The 19,004-nt window shown below is 41.2% G+C and overlaps 4 protein-coding genes across 4 annotated transcripts; 3 read left to right on the forward strand and 1 right to left on the reverse strand.

Moving 5' to 3' along the window:
- Positions 1-1,319: 1,319 nt before the first annotated feature.
- EAF01_008546 (uncharacterized protein) lies at positions 1,320-2,372 on the forward strand (the record flags this gene model as incomplete). The annotated part of the gene is made up of 1 exon (XM_038916802.1): positions 1,320-2,372. One exon carries the CDS (start codon positions 1,320-1,322, stop codon positions 2,370-2,372), a length of 1,053 nt encoding a protein of 350 aa, XP_038768164.1.
- A 2,433-nt stretch (positions 2,373-4,805) lies between these two features.
- Positions 4,806-5,786, reverse strand: EAF01_008547 (uncharacterized protein; the record flags this gene model as incomplete). The annotated part of the gene is made up of 1 exon (XM_038916803.1): positions 4,806-5,786. One exon carries the CDS (start codon positions 5,784-5,786, stop codon positions 4,806-4,808), a length of 981 nt encoding a protein of 326 aa, XP_038768165.1.
- Positions 5,787-8,827: 3,041 nt separating this feature from the next.
- Positions 8,828-9,915, forward strand: EAF01_008548 (uncharacterized protein; the record flags this gene model as incomplete). The annotated part of the gene is made up of 6 exons (XM_038916804.1): positions 8,828-8,909; positions 9,045-9,079; positions 9,141-9,154; positions 9,257-9,384; positions 9,446-9,717; positions 9,772-9,915. 6 exons carry the CDS (start codon positions 8,828-8,830, stop codon positions 9,913-9,915), a joined length of 675 nt encoding a protein of 224 aa, XP_038768166.1.
- Positions 9,916-14,549: 4,634 nt separating this feature from the next.
- Positions 14,550-18,611, forward strand: EAF01_008549 (uncharacterized protein). The gene is made up of 3 exons (XM_038916805.1): positions 14,550-16,516; positions 16,567-17,570; positions 17,620-18,611. The coding sequence occupies exons 1-3, from the start codon at positions 15,189-15,191 to the stop codon at positions 18,240-18,242; spliced, it is 2,955 nt and encodes a 984-aa protein (XP_038768167.1). The 5' UTR covers positions 14,550-15,188; the 3' UTR covers positions 18,243-18,611.
- The last annotated feature ends 393 nt before the right edge of the window (positions 18,612-19,004 follow it).

The following is a 19,004-nucleotide window of genomic DNA, read 5'->3' on the forward strand; positions in this document are numbered from 1 at the left end:
GGATCACCAGCGGGGAGTATTGCTATCCTCGTGGTACGAAACAAACCTTTCCTGTGCAACGATATCCCTTTACTGCAATATTGCACGCGACATGGCTCAAAGATAACGGGTACGTGTCTTTTCATTTAGCCAATACCGAATGGCCTTTGATCTTGTTTCAGTGAAGCTTTTTCTGCTGATAATGCGAAGATTCAACACAAGATGTTGGGCAATAATTGACATGTTCTTGGCTGAGGTTGTGGATATCCAATGAAAGTTGGGGAAATAACAACGTGCTCGAAGATTCAGCGGAGATCAGAACTAAAAACGCCTCGAGTACGCTAATCCAACATGGGATTCTGGCCCGACAGCCACCAACAGGCTAATAAGTTCCACAGGCTCGAGACAGGTACGAAATAATTCAATAATGATACTAGGGAAGTTACAATCTTATCTGAGTTATCGAGTTTCCGGTATCTTATCGACGCCTCCCAGTGGAAAAGAAATTCTTGGGTTTCCTCGGCCACACGTGTCAAACGGAAACACAAGAATCTTACGAAATGCTTGAATTGACGAAAATGTCTTTGATCTTAAGTTCGCTAAGAAAAGTTGGTACTTCGTCGAGTGTAGATAGAGAGATGACCTTCTAGCCAGGCACCAGACTCTATAAAAACTGGGCAGGGCATGATATTTGAATGGTGGATGTGAATGGTGGCGGATGCTGCCAGTACCTACCCAATTTTACTGTCTATTGATCGACAAATACTCCTTCTCATCCAATCATCTCGACATGAATCTCTTCCTCGCCAAAAATCACGCCCTTCATCACTCTTTCATTCATATAACATCCGCACGAGGCTTCGAAAGAAGCTATCCGCACCTATCTTATTAACTCCAATTGGAAAACTCTCATGGCCTGAAATTTCTTATAACCTCAAAGATTCAATTACTGTCAGATGGTTGAAGGTTTTCATTCATTCTGCTACCCCAGACTGTTGTATGTCACGAGATTCCTAACTGTTCCCAACCACTTCTACTTTCATTTTCTACACTATGCTATGTACACATTCTCAAGAAAACAACCATTCTACGACTATTCTTTGTTCTCTTTGATGATACAAGTACAGTGCCTTTGTTACAGCTAAGAAACGATCCCCAAATCTGGATTGAACAACGATACAATCTTGGCTATATAAAGCCACTTCAATTCCCTTGCCAATCAGCACCTTATTCTTCATCTACTCTCGAGTTACTTACATTCCACAAAGAAAAATCCAGAATACTTCTTTGTCAAGAAAACTACAACTCTTAATTAGCGGTAAGCATAACTTCCCGCAAATATGTCCGCAGCCTTCGATTACGATGCGAATCTCGCCAAAGTTTTGAATGATCCCGTACGACTTCGACAGACATACGATCCATATGAAGATCCCGACAATTATACCACCGGAGAGTCAGAAGTTTTAACACCCATACAATATCTCGAACGCGGCAACGCCGTTCTTCAAGCTAACAGGATCGCTATCAATGCTACTCCTCACCAAGATGTTGCATATCCCAATTGGAACATCCGCTATGTGAACGTCGACGGAGGTCACGACCGGGCAATCTCTGAGTATCTCTCTAGATATGGCATGGCAACAGCTCTCACGGATCTTGGAATTGAACATGAAGGTAATTACTGGTCTAGATACAGTCTCTCTTCTAGAGAAGTTGTAAACCCGGTAAATAAGGAAAAGTATCAAGATCTCCGTTCTGCTAATGTAGCTGAAATCTTTGCATCTCCGAAATTTGGGACTATTTTCACTCTGAACCAGTGGGCAGATGCAGATTTTGACGATCCAGATATATTCACGCCCCGTCTCTGGAATAGCGAGCTCTTATTTCAAACATGGCGCGATACATGCTATACATATGTTTCTCCGACTGGGGGGAATGTAGAAATTCTGCATCCTTTACAGATGCAAAAACTCAAGTACGTCATCATTGCCCCAATCTCTAATCACGGAACCTTCATAACGATTTGTGATGCACTCAAAATCAAAGGACTTTCAATCGAGGATAACGAATTCAACATGGTTACTTTCTCATGCAACGACATTTCCACAGCGAGTGCTGAGTTTACCATGTTGATGGGAACTACCAACGCAAGACCGGTCGCTAGAATGCTTACTGATCATGTAGATAGTCTAGGTGCGAAACGAGTGGTGAAGATTCATGCTTGGTTATCCATGCCCAAGTTCGAGTGTCCAATGTTGGTTTTTGAATTAGCGCGCGATCATCCTCCTACTCCTGCTCCTTCTCCTGTTCCTACTCCCGCTCCTACTCCCAAGAAGACGAGTAGAAAGATTAGTACCAAGGTAAAAAATCTGATGAAGAAGTTTCAACAATGAGAGGTAAGTTGGCGACTATTTCTTTCTTCACTATAACCTCAAGAGCGCTGGCGCTCACCAAAAAAACTTGTTTTAGAGATTCTACTAGAGTCACAAACATAAACGAATAATAATAAAATAGGAAAAATTCAATTAGATGTGCTGCTGTGGTATAGTGATTCAATAGATCTTGTGAAATTAAGAATGAAACATTCCAATTTTCATCGTGGAGGCCATGTTTTAAAAAAGGTGTAATGATTCAGCTTGAGTTTCGTGGTAACAGTATTTCCGGAAACATAGCAGAAATAAGTCTTTCTCCAATCAAATGATTCGAGCGATTAAACAGAGCGAGTGTTATAGTTTCGTGTCAGTTGTTTTTAGTACCTGTTTATATCCCCTTATTGCTAATAAACAATTGAGTTTGAACTATAGTTCATATATCATATATCACTTACTTATTCCCCCACAAGTGATGAGATAACATCTAAAACCTATGAAACGCCGAAAGCGTATTGAAGAAGGGTTCAAAGGAAGATTATATATTCATTCATCAATACTCCAGAGAGCCAATCTGGCAGAAGGTAGGTATACGATATGAGATCCAGTTAACAGCAAGAGTGTGGAATTGAGTGAACAACACCACGAAATGACGTGAAGGTGTAAAGAACAGTATGATGAAAATAGGCATAGGTGCGAGAGTCAAGATACAATCGCATATGATGATGATATGGAATTGGGAGTGGAATGGATAATGCGCAGTGTATTATATATCACTCATGGGTTGAAGGTAGCAGACTCCGATGTATGGTATATGATGGATTTTAATGACTTGCTCAAGTTTTGATATCATGGGTATTTAGGATGTTGTCAATGCTGTTTGAGCTCAAATTTCACATAATTTCATCTTCTCTGATGTCTGTTTGCAATCCATACAAAGTAATTTTAGACTCCGTAACACATCCTCTCTGGCTAACTTTGCTTACAATCCGCAAACTGGGTATCACATTAGATAGTACTCAATCTACATACCATTACATATTAAAAGCTTGAAGCTAATTCTCAAACCCCCACAACTAATGATTGATCGATACTACTGCCATCTGAAAGCGCTCGTACATCATTAACATGTAACACCATCTTCAAGATAAAGCGGGGAGTTTAGTTTGATGTATGTCGTCTCACAATCTGCAGTCCATCTCCAGTGTTCGTTTAATAAATGCCAGCAGATTGGTGATCACAGGCTATTTTATAAGTTTTCAGGTAATTTGAGACAGTTCAATGGATTGGCCTTCCCCTGAGTCCATTATTCTCAAGGGTATTCTTCAACAGTGAATACCATTTGATCCAGCCCACTACATTGAAAGATTAACATCAACATCATCGATTCTACGACTGGAGCTAGTAGCACCAGACACCACCCCTTTCAAACAATTGCATATCTTATCAAATCAAAGTACACGTAACAGAAAATACACCACGCATGTCTCCTCGTTCAATAAACCTAAAGGTAGACATACGCCCTTCTCCAAACTGCGATCTAGAAGTATCGTCGGCCAGTCTGACATCTATACACTGTGATCCGCAAAAAAAGTGTCCTGGTAGATAGATAGAGATAGTCTTGAGAAAAATAATACCATCAACCAAGATTAAGATGCAATTATGATTGATATTCACGCGTTTTCCATCACCTATTGAATCTCTGTCTCATAAGGTTATCTTCCTTCGATGATTAGATCAGTATTTGCAGCAACCTTGTTAATAAATAAGTAGATTATCTGAATTCTGAGCTGAGAGATCGCGTCTATCAAGATTTATTATGATGAAAGATATTGATTGATGCCACCCCTAATTAATAATTCCCAATACGCATGTAACCTTAATTTCAAGGCACCAATACTTCAAGACTAACCTTGGAACCTTGATACTTCGTACGAAACCTTGTGAAAATTTTCCTGCAAATATACTTTTTGCGCGATAGCAAGCGATAATGAAAATAATGAATATCTCTAATCTCTGGATTCGCGTTAGATGTTTGCTCATTGCGTGAGGTGACTCTAGCGAGTCTGAATTCCTTCCATCCGGCGTTGTACATGTAGGATGGTTATTTAGATATTAGATATGGCCACAAGGTATGTAGTGAGAAAGAGGGATATAGAGAGTAATATTATTCATGATACCGTTTCAAGTTCCTGTATTACAATTTGTTTGATTCTTCCCATCCAGTGATGGACAAATAGTATATACCATACCCTTATCAATCTATTCATCAAAATTCCAGTCAAACCACCGGGGCATGCAACGAAACCTGCAGAGAGAATATACATTTTGATCGCTGTCCCAATCTTACAGGAAGATGAGTGATGCTAACTCCTAGGTCCAAATCCTGCCACCAAGCTATTCCCATTAACCCATACCGATATTCCACAGCAACCTTTGAAACAAACCCCAGTCTTCTCACGGCGAGAAACGAAATATATCCTCACTGTCTTCTTCATCATCTCCCCGACAATAATTCCTCAATAGATCTTCCATGCTCATATTTGGCCCTTCGACACTAGTGTGTGAACTCTGATTATCTGGGCTGAACAACTCCGCCATTAGAGCTTCTTCATCGATAGGTGGACTCGGGCCGTTTGAATGTTCCGATGCACCCTCTTCACCAAAGGGTGGCAATTGGGATTCGTCCAGCTCGTTCAATCTCTCAGTTGTTAGCGACTGGGGCAATGATTCATCTTCATGACTTTGCGCTGGAGAAGAAAACTCATATTCTGTGGAATATGAACTGCCGGAATCATATGTATCTCTTTCCGCGTCTTCTATCTCCGCATCCGGCATCTTCGATTTGTCATCCATTGACATAGCAAAACAGAATACGTGGGACAGTCCAATTCTTTTGAAACCTATTGCTCTCCAAAATGCAATCGCATCTCTTCTTGCTGTTCCTTTCAGTTCTCCTACATATGTGAAAACGTATGAGATGTCGATTCTGTAGGCTCTCATCTTAAATAGCAATCCGGACACTAAATACTTTGCAAAGCCTCTGCGACGATACTGCTCTTCAACTCTCATCAAATCAATCATAAGAAAATTGCCAATGTTTATACGAGCATCCCAAATGCCCGAACCCTTCCGAGGCCCTTGGAACCATTTTTGCTGCAGTTGACCATATTCATCAAACATCACGCTCGCCATTGTCAAGCTGCATTCAGTATCTATATCTTCCATCGCTCTCCCAAATCCTGCTTTTTCTGCAAGTGCGCGATTGACTAGGTGGCCCGCCATGATGCCGATGTTACCACTATGATCGGGAAGATCGCAAAAGATTTCAAATTGTAAATAAATGCATTCTCTATTCCATGTGAGATCAAAGTTGCGAAAGTCTGGAACGATGCTTAGGATGAAATCCGGGGTTTGTGGGGCAGGAGAAGGATCCATCTCGAGAGCGTTATGACTAGAAGTTACAGCTGCAGACTGATTCTGTTGCTGGATTGGTATTGTAGAAGATCAAAGTATAGCGAAGAAAAATGAAGGAGAAACAGTAAACAGACCTGAAGTTTAAGTTTCACATACAACTTACTAACTTTTCGAATTAACTTCCAACTTTGTAATCGTAGGGCACATTGGGGCAGAACGGTGTTCATGTTCGGAAATTCCTAGAGCAAAAAGAACTCCTTTTTTTCTGCGTATCCTAATCCGAGGAAGACAATCTCAAAACAAGAAGTATACATAGGTTAAAGTCGCATTCTGAGGAGATGACTCTGTTACGCATTGCGTTGGTGGTCTAAATTGATGCCATTGCTCTTGACGTTTGTTTATGAAAAATTGCCAGTCTTATATCGATGCTATCGTTCCTTCTCTCCATTTTAACCTACACCGAGTGAAGAAGGAACGGTTGATGTGTGCTTGATGGATGCGAAGCAAAGTATTCGAGAATGGAAAAACGGAAGCATCGACGGGAGAAGAGTATCGGTTGACTTATCGATCGTCGTATCTGTTTTCATATGGTAAATATTCGTTGCCCTAAGATGCAAATCATGCTCAGAAATCTCGTGCATTGGATCGTTTCGGATTGCTGCAATACGTTGTTAGGCTCTAATTTCTGCCAATGACCCCTGCATTGATGACGAGGTATAAGCTAAGAGGGAGGGAGCGAATCACATGGTATGGCGCTTTGACCCCTGCCGCTTTGGTGCCAATAGGAACATGATGTAAGAATTGACATCTCATTCACTTCACAGTTGGTTAACAGTAGGAACGCAGGCGCAGTGCGTCAAATAGAGTGAATATGAACGATGCATCCCACAGTAACGTTCCTTGAAAGCCACTTTGAGATGCATTCCCCCCATAAATTAGATAGGCATTGCCAATCTCAACTTCCAGAAAGTCATCTCCTTGTGTGGCAAACTTGTAACTTACCTCCCAACCCGAAGTAAAGATCGAAGTAAAGAATTGGTTGCCTTTATTGATATTAAAGACAATCAGAACTTGAACTCCAAGCAATTGAGTAGCAGCCGTAGCCATTTGCATATAGGTTTGCATAGACCTGCTCCCTGGCCAGATTGTACGAAAGGACGATGTCAATGAAAGTAGACGGCATCCGAAATGAAGAAAATCGTATCATTACCTACCGCCGTCATTGATAGAAATACTGAAGGTCGGTATAATCAGCCTCACTTGACCAATTGCCGACATATGCTGTTATTGTAGGAGAGTATATCTGGTGCTGGAAAAATTTGAAACAATATACGTGGCATCGACACGATAGTTTCCGGAAATGCATATGCGATTATAGATGACACTGAACAAAGTCGAGAGATTCGGTTTGGAAATTGGTATCGGGAGTGGTATGATCGGAGTAGCGTCGGAATTGGGCGATGAGTTGGCCGAATGGTATGTGGCATGGTGAACACCACAACAGTTCAATCAACCGCACATTGCGATGAAAATTATTGAAACTGTTCACATGCTTAGAAAAATAATGAATATTTTTTTAGATAGAAATTTATTTCAAATAAACTGAGGCTGTGTTGTATTAGACATCTGTTAAACATTTGTGGCACAATCCTATTTTGATTTTGCCAAGTCGAGTCATTTTCGGTCGCACTCTTTCGGAACACCCGGACAAAGTTGCACCAGAGTGCTCGCCATTCCCAAATGTTATGGAAATTCATTAAAGAGAAATGTCGTGAAAATGACAGTCTCTTCAAAAATTCTTCACCTCTCGAAATGATGTTGAGAGTGTTCTTCGTCTTGTGCTCTATGATATGACTGCCGCCTTGCGTATGCCTGCCAAACTCCGTACAGTAGCATAGCAAGCCCAAGAGATAAATGCAGATAACTATGTATGGCTCACAATGTGAAGAAATGGTCAATAACTTGTATGTTTTTCCATCGGCATTGATGAAAATTTGAGGGAATTATTCCAAAAAGTAGTTGGGGTCTCGGTCGCAATCTGAAATAATCGCGAGTCAAAAATTGGCCAACTTTCGTTGATACCCATAATTGAAGCAGCAACAAGTCAAAATAACATTCTTTTCATATACACTTGATGATATGTCAAATACGGATCCCCTCATATAAGATTTATAACAATTGAAGGTAGTTTCGTTGATTGTTGGGCGTATGTTGAAGATACGTAGAAAAGATCGTGATGCTTCAAAAAACAACAAATATCTCGACACAAAATTCAATCTGATGCACTCGCAACCACAACTCAAATTTTGGAACAAAAGTATCATTGATGTAACTATTTAATTGATGAAATCACTAATAACATTAAATATTGTAATGTAGAACGCGTTCCCCGTGTCTAATAGCAAAACAGTAAGACATGTCAACTTCATCAAACTCGACGATGTGAATTTTATATCAATCATCTATCAAAAGCATCGCGTGCTATTGTCATCAATTCGCTGAATTGAAAGATCAAAATAGTTTTGATGGAATATAAAGATTCACAAATATCAAGGGGAAATACAAAACCTCCTCTCTCCCCAGATAAAAAAGAAAGAAAAGTGTGGCAGATTCCCCCAAGTTGAGAGGGGGATGTGGAAAAGTGCGAAAAAAAAACCGAGTAAGTCGAGTTGGGGTCGCATGATCAAGGCGAAAGCTTTGAGGGGGTATTAGACGGTCGAACTAAGCACCCATTTCCCTCCTTTAAACCAATTAGCTTCCGTAAAATTGGAGTTCTAAAATGCCTTTCGTTTGCATTTTTTATAATTAATTGCTTAATTCGGACTAGTAGTAACAATTCCGTTAGAACTGTGGAAAGATCACCAAGACCTTTTCTCGCATCTACATAAACAAACCCCCCCCGCTTCCCAAACATGAACCTTCGGAACCTCTTTTGCCTTTCAACATACCAACAACTTTCCACGTACAATCAATCCAAATCATAACCTTTTGGACTTTCTTGTTCATTATCTCAAGTTTATCAATTTATTACTTTTAAATCCATTCTACCAATATCACTCAAAATGCCACCAAAGGCCGCCACTACTACTGCCGCTGCTGCTCCAAAGGCAAAGGCTGCTCCATCCGACCATGCCAGTTACCAAGGTAAGGAATAGCTTCCGAATCCACAACACCACGTCGCATGCACATTATCTATACATGGCTATGATCGCATGCTTCTCATGCATCGGACGTGGAGCTTCATTTTCCCACACATCAATTACTAACGCGTTGTAACAGACATGATCATTGATGCTATCATCAACTTGAAAGAGGTACGTTCTGGTTCCTCCATCCACTTGTACGTTTCATACATATGCTAACATTCTTTCGTAGCGCAATGGATCTAGGTATGATTCCCTATTTATGTTTCGCACAATTCCCTACACTCAATACTCGACGCGTCTTAAAACAACTCCTCGTACTCGAATCTCATACTAATATCAACACAGCCGTATCCAACTTAAGAAGTACCTCAAGGCCAACAACAAGATCAATGCCGGTGACAGCATGTTCGATTCTCTCTTCAACCGCGCCTTGAAGAACGGTGTCGCTAAGGAGGTCTTCATTATGCCAAAGGGTAAGCCCCTCCTTGCATCACCCCATACCAACCCTTCCAATGTCTAATCCCTCCTCTCCAGGTTCCTCCGGCACAGTTAAGCTTGCACCAAAAGCCAAGAAGGCCCCAGCTGAGAAGGCCCCAAAGAAGGCCACCGAGAAGAAGGCCGCACCAAAGAAGACTGCCGTGAAGAAGGCAACTGCTACCAAGGAGAAGAAGCCCGTCGACGCTACCGCCACCAAAGAGAAGAAGGCTGCACCAAAGAAGGCCGTCGCCAAGCCAAAGGCTGTTGCTAAGCCAAAGGAGAAGAAAGTTACAGCCACCAAGGCAAAGAAGGCTACCACTCCTAAAGACGTAAGTCGACTATATTCCACACACTCACATAAACATAACTAATAAAGACTATAGGCACCAGCAGTAGTTGCTAAAGACACTATCCTTAATAAGACCGCTTCTGGACGCGTCACCAAGACAAATGCACCTAAGAAGGCTGCACCAAAGAAGGCCGTCGCCAAAAAGGCTGCCCCTAAGAAGGCCGCTGCTACTGCATAAACATTTCTCAAGGAAAATATTTGCAAGCATCTTTCTTTCTAATGAACTGTTCGTAAGGCGTTTGGTAAGGCATGGGATATTACGCGTGACTGGACCGCGTTTGTTTGTTATTTGTGGATTCCATATTTTTTGTGCTCTGCTCTGCTATGGTTCTGGGAATATGTTATAAGCGTAATTGTTCAAAATTACAACCTTTGACAATTACAGGTACTAGGAAACTATGTATTGGACTGATGGAATGGTATGGATGGGCGTTGGGAGAGTCGGGTTTCTAGATACTTGGGATTTTGTGATAGCGATTAGTGATGGATATCAGATTATGTTGTACTTGTACAAAGGATCAACGACAACCTGAAGGTAGCGGAATATAAAGATTTTTCAAGTTCATTTATTTTTGTGTTGCTGTGATATTTTCCATTGTCCTTGTAGAGTTTGCTGTATTCTCATATTTTCACTTCTTCAGTGGTGGGTTGGTTGATTTGATTCTTACTCAATGAATCTTCGGGGACCATCCTATTTTTTTTTTCTTCTTTTTACTATGAGGATTTGCTGTACTCCATTTCCTTTTGCTCGAGCATAAATCAAGAGATATTTATTTCAAAACATGCATACATCAATACAGCAGAGCTTAGAAAGAACTAAAGATGGTGAAGGTGCGACAAAGAGTATACGCGCGACGCGTCGGTTGATTTGTTTATTTTGGGATTTGCATTCGGGTCCGTATTGGTGATGGGGGAAAAGAATGGGAAATGGAATATTATTCTTTCTCTGAGGATCCTCGTGGGAGATGGGAGGGGGGATTTTGTGGGTATGTTTTGGTTTGGTTTGGTTTGGGTTGTTTGTGTGAAGGGGGGGAGGGGAAGGGGAAGGGGAAGGAAAGGAGAGGGGAGGGGAGGGGGTTATATGAGGGGGGCGATTTTGGGAGAGATTTTGGGAGAAAGGGGGGAAAGGGAGGTATATATATATATATATGAAAGGGGAGGGAACGGGGGGCTGGATTGGATTGGATGTTCTTTGTGAGTGTGAGTGTGTGTGTGTGTGTGTGAGAGAGAGAGAGAGAGAGAGAGAGAGAGAGAGAGATCAGAATAAGAGAATGAGGAAGAGGGAGAGAAGGGAGAGAGAGGAAGTAGTAAATCAAGGTGTAATTATGTATGAGGGGAGTTTGGGAAGTGTATATATGTGAGGGAGGGAGAAGGGGAAGAGGTGAGGGGAAGGTGAGGTATCATTTCTTTTCATTAGGAGGTGGTAGGTAGGAGACTGAATGATTATTCTTTTGAGAAATGTGATGAATGATATTGGGTGAGGATAAGTGAATGTGATAGAGGGAGGAATAGAGGGGTAGATAGAATCGCGAGTTTGGAAAAGGGATTTGGATATCGAGATGTTTGAGTAGGTGTGGTTTAGTTTTCTATCTTGGGATGTGTGGAGAGATCCGATAGTCCCAAGGGTAGATGGATAGATATTAGATATACTAGACAAGGAAGTAAATAGGGAAGAAATGTATTGTTTATCTAACTTATATGATAGATAACTTATTCAATTCTATGATATGTTCCTCTATGTAAACAAATCCAAACTCTACACCTACTTATTTACCCATATACATACAATCTAAACAGTGATGGAATAATCTCTACTCCGGAAACCATGGATTAGATATAATATCATTTTTATAAAAATCATAGTTACGTATATAGACAATACGTTAGTCAGTGTATCTTAGCTGTAGATAGACTGAATCGATTTTGAATTTACTACTACTATACAATACATGAATACACAAATTGTTCTGAAGCACTTTGTGAGTTTTAGATTTCAGATTTCAGATTTGATTTCAAATCCTAGCGGGTGATGAAGTGAACAATAAATGTTTATCTATTGAGGTAGATATAGGATGAGAGATGGAGATGAGTGATGAAAGATGGAGATGAGTGATGAGAGAAAATGTCTACATGTCTATCAGTGCAAGTAAGATGATTGATGAAGCTTGATAAATGAATGAGTGAGTGAGTGAGGTCTGAGAGGAGGAGAGAACAGGAGAGGGATGAGACATATATCATTACTACTCCCTACACAGAACTTGAAAGCGGTTCTAGAGAACGATGCAGAAATGAATTAGATGGTATAGTAAGTCTTCTAATAATTGAGCATAGAAATACAAGAGAAATATGAGATATTGGTGATCCACTCCCTTCCTTTCCTCTTCCTTCGTATCTTTTAATAACACAACGCATTGTCAGTGCCACACAGACACAGATATAACATACCTAGGTAGCACAAACACAATGAACAGATAGATGCACAACACTGCCGTGGCTCGCTTGGGTAGCTCCAAACCTACCTAGCTTCATGAACGAGCACTGAGTGCCGCGCTGAGGCTGAGCTGGATACCTAGTAGGTAGGATAAGCCGACTCGCCCACTGGTGCTACTCTGTAGTATGTACACCGGTGAATTTTGGAGTATCGGGTTTAAGTATTTGCTAGGTACGGTAGTTTTAAGGATGGAGATGGATGGAGATTGGGGGGAGATGGCGTGCGTGTGAAAGACTTGCATATTATTTGTATGATGGGGATAATGATGGAGATGAAGATGGTGGAATCAATATCTATATTTACGGTGTGTATGTGTGTAAAAAAGTAAAATTGGGAGATGATGATACGAGGGGGGAGGGGTGTGTGTAGGGACTTGAAGGTCCTGTTAGTGAGTGGGAGGAAGGGAGATGGGAAAATGGATTGGGAGATATGATATAGACGAGTTGGGTTGAGTTGTAGAAGGATGAGATTTTGGAGATCGATTTTGATTTCGATATGTTGTTCTTCTTATGATGATTATTACCATCATCATCATTGCTGTTGTTGTTGCTGTTGTTCCAATTCCGATTTGTATATCCATCTTCCAGCACGGAAGAAGGGCACGGAAGGGAAGGAAGGAAAGGAAAGGAAGGAAAGGGCTGAATCAAGGGCTGATGCCATGTGGAAGGATTTATTTGGGTGGTGTGGAGTACGAGTCCTTAGACAGGCTCAGACAGGTAAATTATATGTGTGGATGTGGATGTGGTGGGGTTTAAATTTCCCTACCGGTAGCTATTCTAGGATATGATGGATGAGATAGAATTGAGTAGACACTGGAAGGGAAGTGAGTATTATCAGTGTTTACGGAGTACAGTTGAATGATTGAATGGATGGATTCCTGCATATTAAATACGAACGAACGTATTGGATACGATGAGATGGGATTTTTCTGTGAGGGAGATTTTGTTCTTTCTTTTGTTCTTTTGTTCTTTTGTTCTTTATTTTTGAAAAGGCTATGAGTGAATTGAGTGAATGAATGAATGAGAAACCGTTGTTTCAGAGATCTCTTTCTGGGTTGTAGAAGATCATACAGATCGACGGGTTGTGAAAATGTAAAAATATGCTAGATAGACCAACTAGATTGAGTGGGTGGTGATTGATTGTATCACGAATGAATGATATATCTCTCGTCTGATATTTGGGGTTGATCAATTGGACTTGACTGTATATCTAACTATGTATATTAATTATACTGGTATAACTTTTGAATGGAGTATCGTTCGTTGTAATCTCATTCCCCTATTGATGATAAAGTCTATTCTCTCATCTCCTCTTATAACTTTGGAGAATATACTGGTACATACGAAGAACTTGATTGAGAATACACAACCTCATTCATTCATAGGTCTTCATACTCGAATATATAAATACCTACGAAGTACTTACCTCATAGATATAGAGTATAAAAACATTTTCACAAGCGTATTACCTCCTCATTTACAAGAAACAAAGAGGAAGACCCTTGAAAATTAACCCCATAATAAATTAAAAAATGGATCTCAATGAAGATTTGTTTGATGAGAATACCGTAATCTGTTTTTTTTTTCTTTTCTTTTTTCTTCTTGTCCTTTGGAGTATGAGAGGGTTCGATTTCTATGCATAGGTAGGTCCACAGGTGGGAAAGTCATGCATAGGTGTATGCAATAGGTACAGAATCAAACAGCTGGATGGTTTCTGAAAATAGATTTTTTTCTTTTCTTTTCTTTTGTTTCTGTTTGAGTAATTGATATCCATTGCCCAGGTGATGATTGTGGCTGTGGCTGATGGATGGGGTTGATGGAGGATGGAAAGAAGATGTAAGATTAGGATGTTGAACATGTATTGAATATGATATAATAATATCAATAATCGTCATAATATCCATCATCATAATAATACATAATACTGTATCAATATTGAAAACTGTGTAAAGTACCAAGATCCTTTGTAAACAATTGAAGCTTGTCGTCTTTCACTAAAAGAGAAGGTACATGTACTAGATACATTAATTGTCATTGCGGTCTCCTTCGTCTTGTAAGTCGTGTTCATAGTTCGTCTTGGATATTGATGGACTTTCTTTGTTCTTCTTCTTTGGCCAACTTGGCTCTTGGTTGAAATTTCCCATGTGGTGGGTTGTGAGATATGGGTAGGAAGGTATCTAGGAAGGTTATTGTACAGAGCACAAGTCCATAGCTAGAAATAACAAGTAGCCAGGTACCTAATCCAGTTAGATCCTCAACAGACTACCATGAAAAGACTCACTTCCAACTTCACCAATTCCAGTCATTTGATATAGTAATCAATCATCACTCCCATCATCCATTTCCTTCAATCCTCACCTCCCTCACCAGGGCTCAAGAACGAATGCATGGCTTGTCTATTTAAGGAAAAAATAGCAGAACCTCTTAAATTCTTAATTACTAGTGTTTTTCACTGTACAGAGTACACTTGCTTTGATCCCTGATTGCAAAGTATTAATCCCGATACCGACCGACCGACTAATAATTAACCTTGCAATTCTTTAACTTCTCTCTCTCTACTTTTAGTCTTCACTCACTCACCACTCACCACTCCACCACTCGCTCACTCTAACTTCTCTCACTAATAATAAATCCTTCAAATGGCCTAACCTCAATTCAATCTTCTCTTTCACCCACCTAAGAAATGATGATATGCTGATATGTTCATATGCTCACATCTTCTATCCAATTATTCCTCTTCAAATTCCAGCTGGTTCTAACCCTCATTACAACTAGTCAATTACTGACTTACTTACTTACTCAATAACCCACGCACTATCAATTGGCACCCGCATCCGCAAAACCCGTAATCTCCTTTTTAAACATCCACTACCCGTACCGTACGTACTACCACCAAACCCTCTCGATTCACATCAACAACAAACGCGACTTAGTCTCGATACCCATCAAACAGCTTCACGAATGCCACACTTCGAAGAGATGCCATCGTTCTTAAATGACGACACAGGAGGCTCTATGTATTCTTCGTCATCCCGACCCCCATTGGATCTCCCCAGCCATCTTCGAAATTCACACGAAAAACTATCCCTCAATGGTGCGAATGGCATAAATGGCATAAATGGTAGAACCTCAACACATAATTCAATAAGGAATGGTTTGGAGAACGGATCGGATGTATATATCGATGGTGGGAGTGCTCCCAATGGTCACTCCAATGGTCACTCCAATACTCACTCCAATACTCACTCAAATGGTAATGGGACGACTGCCAGGCACCAAATGAATGGAGATTCTCATCATGAGCCAACCTTAAACTCCTTACCAAACGGTCGATCCAGCGCAGGTAGTTGGGATTACAGATCTCGTTCTTCGATGAATGGCAGCACATACTCGGTAAATGAACAACCCAATGGTTCATCCCAGAATGGCAGGAGGAGTCCAGGTCCTGCAAATGGCTTTAACAGGTTATCGAATGGTGCTGGAGATAGAAACTCTTTTGCATCAACAAATGGAACTATATCCAACGCTACCGTAGACTCACCACGACCAATCACCACCAGTGATAGTGAACACCAGAATCGAATTTCGAGTCCTCAATCACAACCACATCCTCATAGCACAGGTCCATTAACCTATCAATCACCTTTATTACCTTCGACGCCAGTACCTAATAATTCATTACCTATACCCGAAACGCCAGGTCGTTCTACAGGTACTTCACCACAGCCACCACTACAAGCACAACAACCACAAAGATTTTCCTCACTTTCTTCACCTCCAACGTATCCACCGCCCTCTTCACCTTCACAAAACTCTCTTCAACACCCTGGTTCTACTCAGTTGAAGCATCGACATACGTTGGAAGTTCCTAAAGTTAGTTCGGGTAGGAATTCAAGGGATGGTAATGACGCCGTCTTTACGAGTGGAAGATTCTCTCCAACTTCGGTAGCAACAGCAGGTGCTAGACGTGGATCCTCAAGTATCAACAGACGAAATACACAATCGATACATTCTAATATGCCTCACGAGGAGGTCCCTCCGGATGAGGATGCACTTAGATGGGCAGAAGCTGTACGACAGAAGCGTGCGAGTAAGAGAAGAAAGAAGGATGAGGAAGATGATGATAGGGTGGTTGTTGGAACGAAAGTTGATCAAAACCATGTTAATTGGGTTACGGCATATAATATGTTGACAGGCATTCGTTTTACCGTTTCGAGAACGAACGCGAAGCTTGATAGACCTTTAACTGATGCAGATTTCGAGGCCAAGCACAAATTCTCGTTTGATATGTAAGTTACAATCAACATGTGTGGAATGACTTAGCTAATAATATACACAGTACCGGGAATGAGTTGACCCCATCTGCAAAGTACGATTTCAAATTCAAGGACTATGCACCATGGGTATTCCGAAGTCTTCGGGCAAGGTTCAAGTTGGATCCTGCGGATTATCTCATGTCCTTGACAAGCAAATACATTCTCTCTGAATTAGGATCACCCGGAAAGAGTGGAAGTTTCTTTTACTTCTCGAGAGATTACAAATATATCATCAAAACGATTCATCATTCGGAGCATAAGTTCTTGAGGAAGATTTTGAAGGATTACTATCACCATGTGGAGGATAATCCTAATACACTTCTATCCCAATTTTATGGACTTCATCGAGTGAAGATTCCTTATGGAAGAAAGATTCATTTTGTGGTCATGAACAACCTGTTCCCACCGCACCGTGATGTCCATCAAACCTTCGATTTGAAAGGGTCAACCATTGGTAGAGATTTTAAAGAGGAGAACCTAGAACAAAACCCCCGTGCTACGCTCAAGGACTTGAATTGGCTTCGACGAAACCTTCATCTGGAATTCGGGCCGGAGAAGAGACGAGTCTTCTTCGAACAAATGGAGAAGGATGTAGCATTATTGCAGAAACTGAAGATTATGGATTACAGTATGTTAGTCGGAATACATGATTTGACTAAGGGGAACGAAGAAAATCTACGAGACAAAACTTTACAAGTCTTCCAACCTGGGGGAGATAGTCCTGTAGATGACCCTGGACCACCTGGACCTTTAATGAGAACGCCGAGTAAGCTGGAGAGTGCTAGGAAAGCTAGAGAATTACGCCAGATCATCAAGCAGGAAAAGCCAATTCCCATGGGTCAAAGCAGTTCACGAATGCCGGATGAAATTGAAGAAGAAAACAAGAAAGATTTCACATTCTATAGTGATGACGGCGGATTTCGAGCTACACATGAAGATAATAGTCCTGGAGAGGAAATTTTCTTCTTGTCGATTATTGATTGTCTTACTCATTATGGCACTCTCAAGAAACTCGAACATCTTTTCAGTAAGTAAACTCAATGTTCTATGTGTAATCTAAGCTAACACAAAAACAGAGGGTCTCAAGCATGATAAGAAATTGATTTCTCCAATCAACCCCCAACCTTATGGCGACCGTTTTATCGAATTCATTGAGGGAATCACAAAATCTCAAGAAGAAGCTGCTCGAGAGGAAGAATGTCCTCTCCCACCCGTACCCCACACAGACTCCAACCTTACCATGGGTTCCACGCGTCGACGTTCGAATAGTGCACATATGCACCGTACCGTCACAAACAACACCACGATTCAGCGTGCTGAAAATGAAGCCTTGAGAACTGAGCATGATGGAAGGCGAGAGCATATCGAGTCTAGAACAGTGTCGACAGTTAGAAGCCCAAGTGCGGAAAGGACGAATGGACTACAGGGACAGATACTTCCAGTTGTCGAGGAAATGGGAGAAGCGAGTAGTACGGGAGGAAGAAGTGGAAGGAGTATCAGAAGTACACATGATGATGACGAGAGAAGGCCAGCTACGCCTGCCAAAGATTATCCTCCAAGTTTGAATGACAATCAAGGAAGACCGCAAAGTTTAAGGAGGATGATTAGTAGAAGTAGCTTGGAAAAACAATTACCACCTTTGCCGCCAAATGGAAGAGGGGTGGAAGAGAAAGACTCTGGGATTGGGATTGGGAGATGATTTGTATAGGCAGGGATTGTTTAGGCATGGATAAAAGAGGAGTGAAATAATACATAGCAAGTTGATAAGGAGTAGAGTTGGAGCATAGTCAGTAGGCGCAGCGCTGTAAGTGGAGGATAAGATAAGATACCATGATACCATCTAGCGAATCGCCTTTTTTACTTTACTTTCCTTTTACTTTCTTTCTCTCTGGGAGGTTTTTGTGGGATGGGAAACTTTCATTGAATCTTAATCACTTTTTTTTCTTTTCCTCTGCTTGCTTTGATTTTTGCTGGGACTGCCATTGACTGGCTTGATTGATTTGGAGGGTCATCATCATATTCGTAGTTGAGTTTCTTTTGTGTTTGTTTATTGTGGAGGTTGGTGGAGGGGAAGAGAGGGAAGAGGGGGGGATGGGATGAATGAGGAAGGGGGGAGGGGGGAGGGGAAGAGAGGGAAGAGGGGGGGATGGGATGAATGAGGAAGGGGGGAGGGGGGAGGGGAAGATGAGGTGGGAAGGATAGATGACACAATCTCTACTATTGTTTGTTTCTTTGAGTTTGAGTTGGGGGAAAGGAGGAAGGGGGAGAGGAGAGAAGAGAAGAGATGGGATGTGGGAAGAAAAAGTTTTGTAGATAGGTTTGGTTTGGTTGTTTTTGCTAGTCTTTCTGTTGGATGAAAAGCATGGAAAGTAAGGGGGAGATTGGAGGATGGAGGAATGGATGATGGATCGTTGAGAAAGTGAGTGGATAGGGAATTAAAACAATAGTTGAATGTTGTTGT

This window comes from Botrytis porri (assembly GCF_014898465.1).
Source record: "Botrytis porri strain MUCL 3234 chromosome Unknown BPOR_011, whole genome shotgun sequence".
Lineage (NCBI taxonomy): Eukaryota > Fungi > Ascomycota > Leotiomycetes > Helotiales > Sclerotiniaceae > Botrytis > Botrytis porri.

Bases quoted from the DNA above. Each gene is read 5' to 3' on its own strand.
- EAF01_008549 (XM_038916805.1), top strand. From the start codon at position 15,189: ATGCCACACTTCGAAGAGATGCCATCGTTCTTAAATGACGACACAGGA. The intron at 16,517-16,566 runs GTAAGTTACAAT...TAATATACACAG, and splicing joins CACAAATTCTCGTTTGATAT to TACCGGGAATGAGTTGACCC. The intron at 17,571-17,619 runs GTAAGTAAACTC...ACACAAAAACAG, and splicing joins GAAACTCGAACATCTTTTCA to AGGGTCTCAAGCATGATAAG.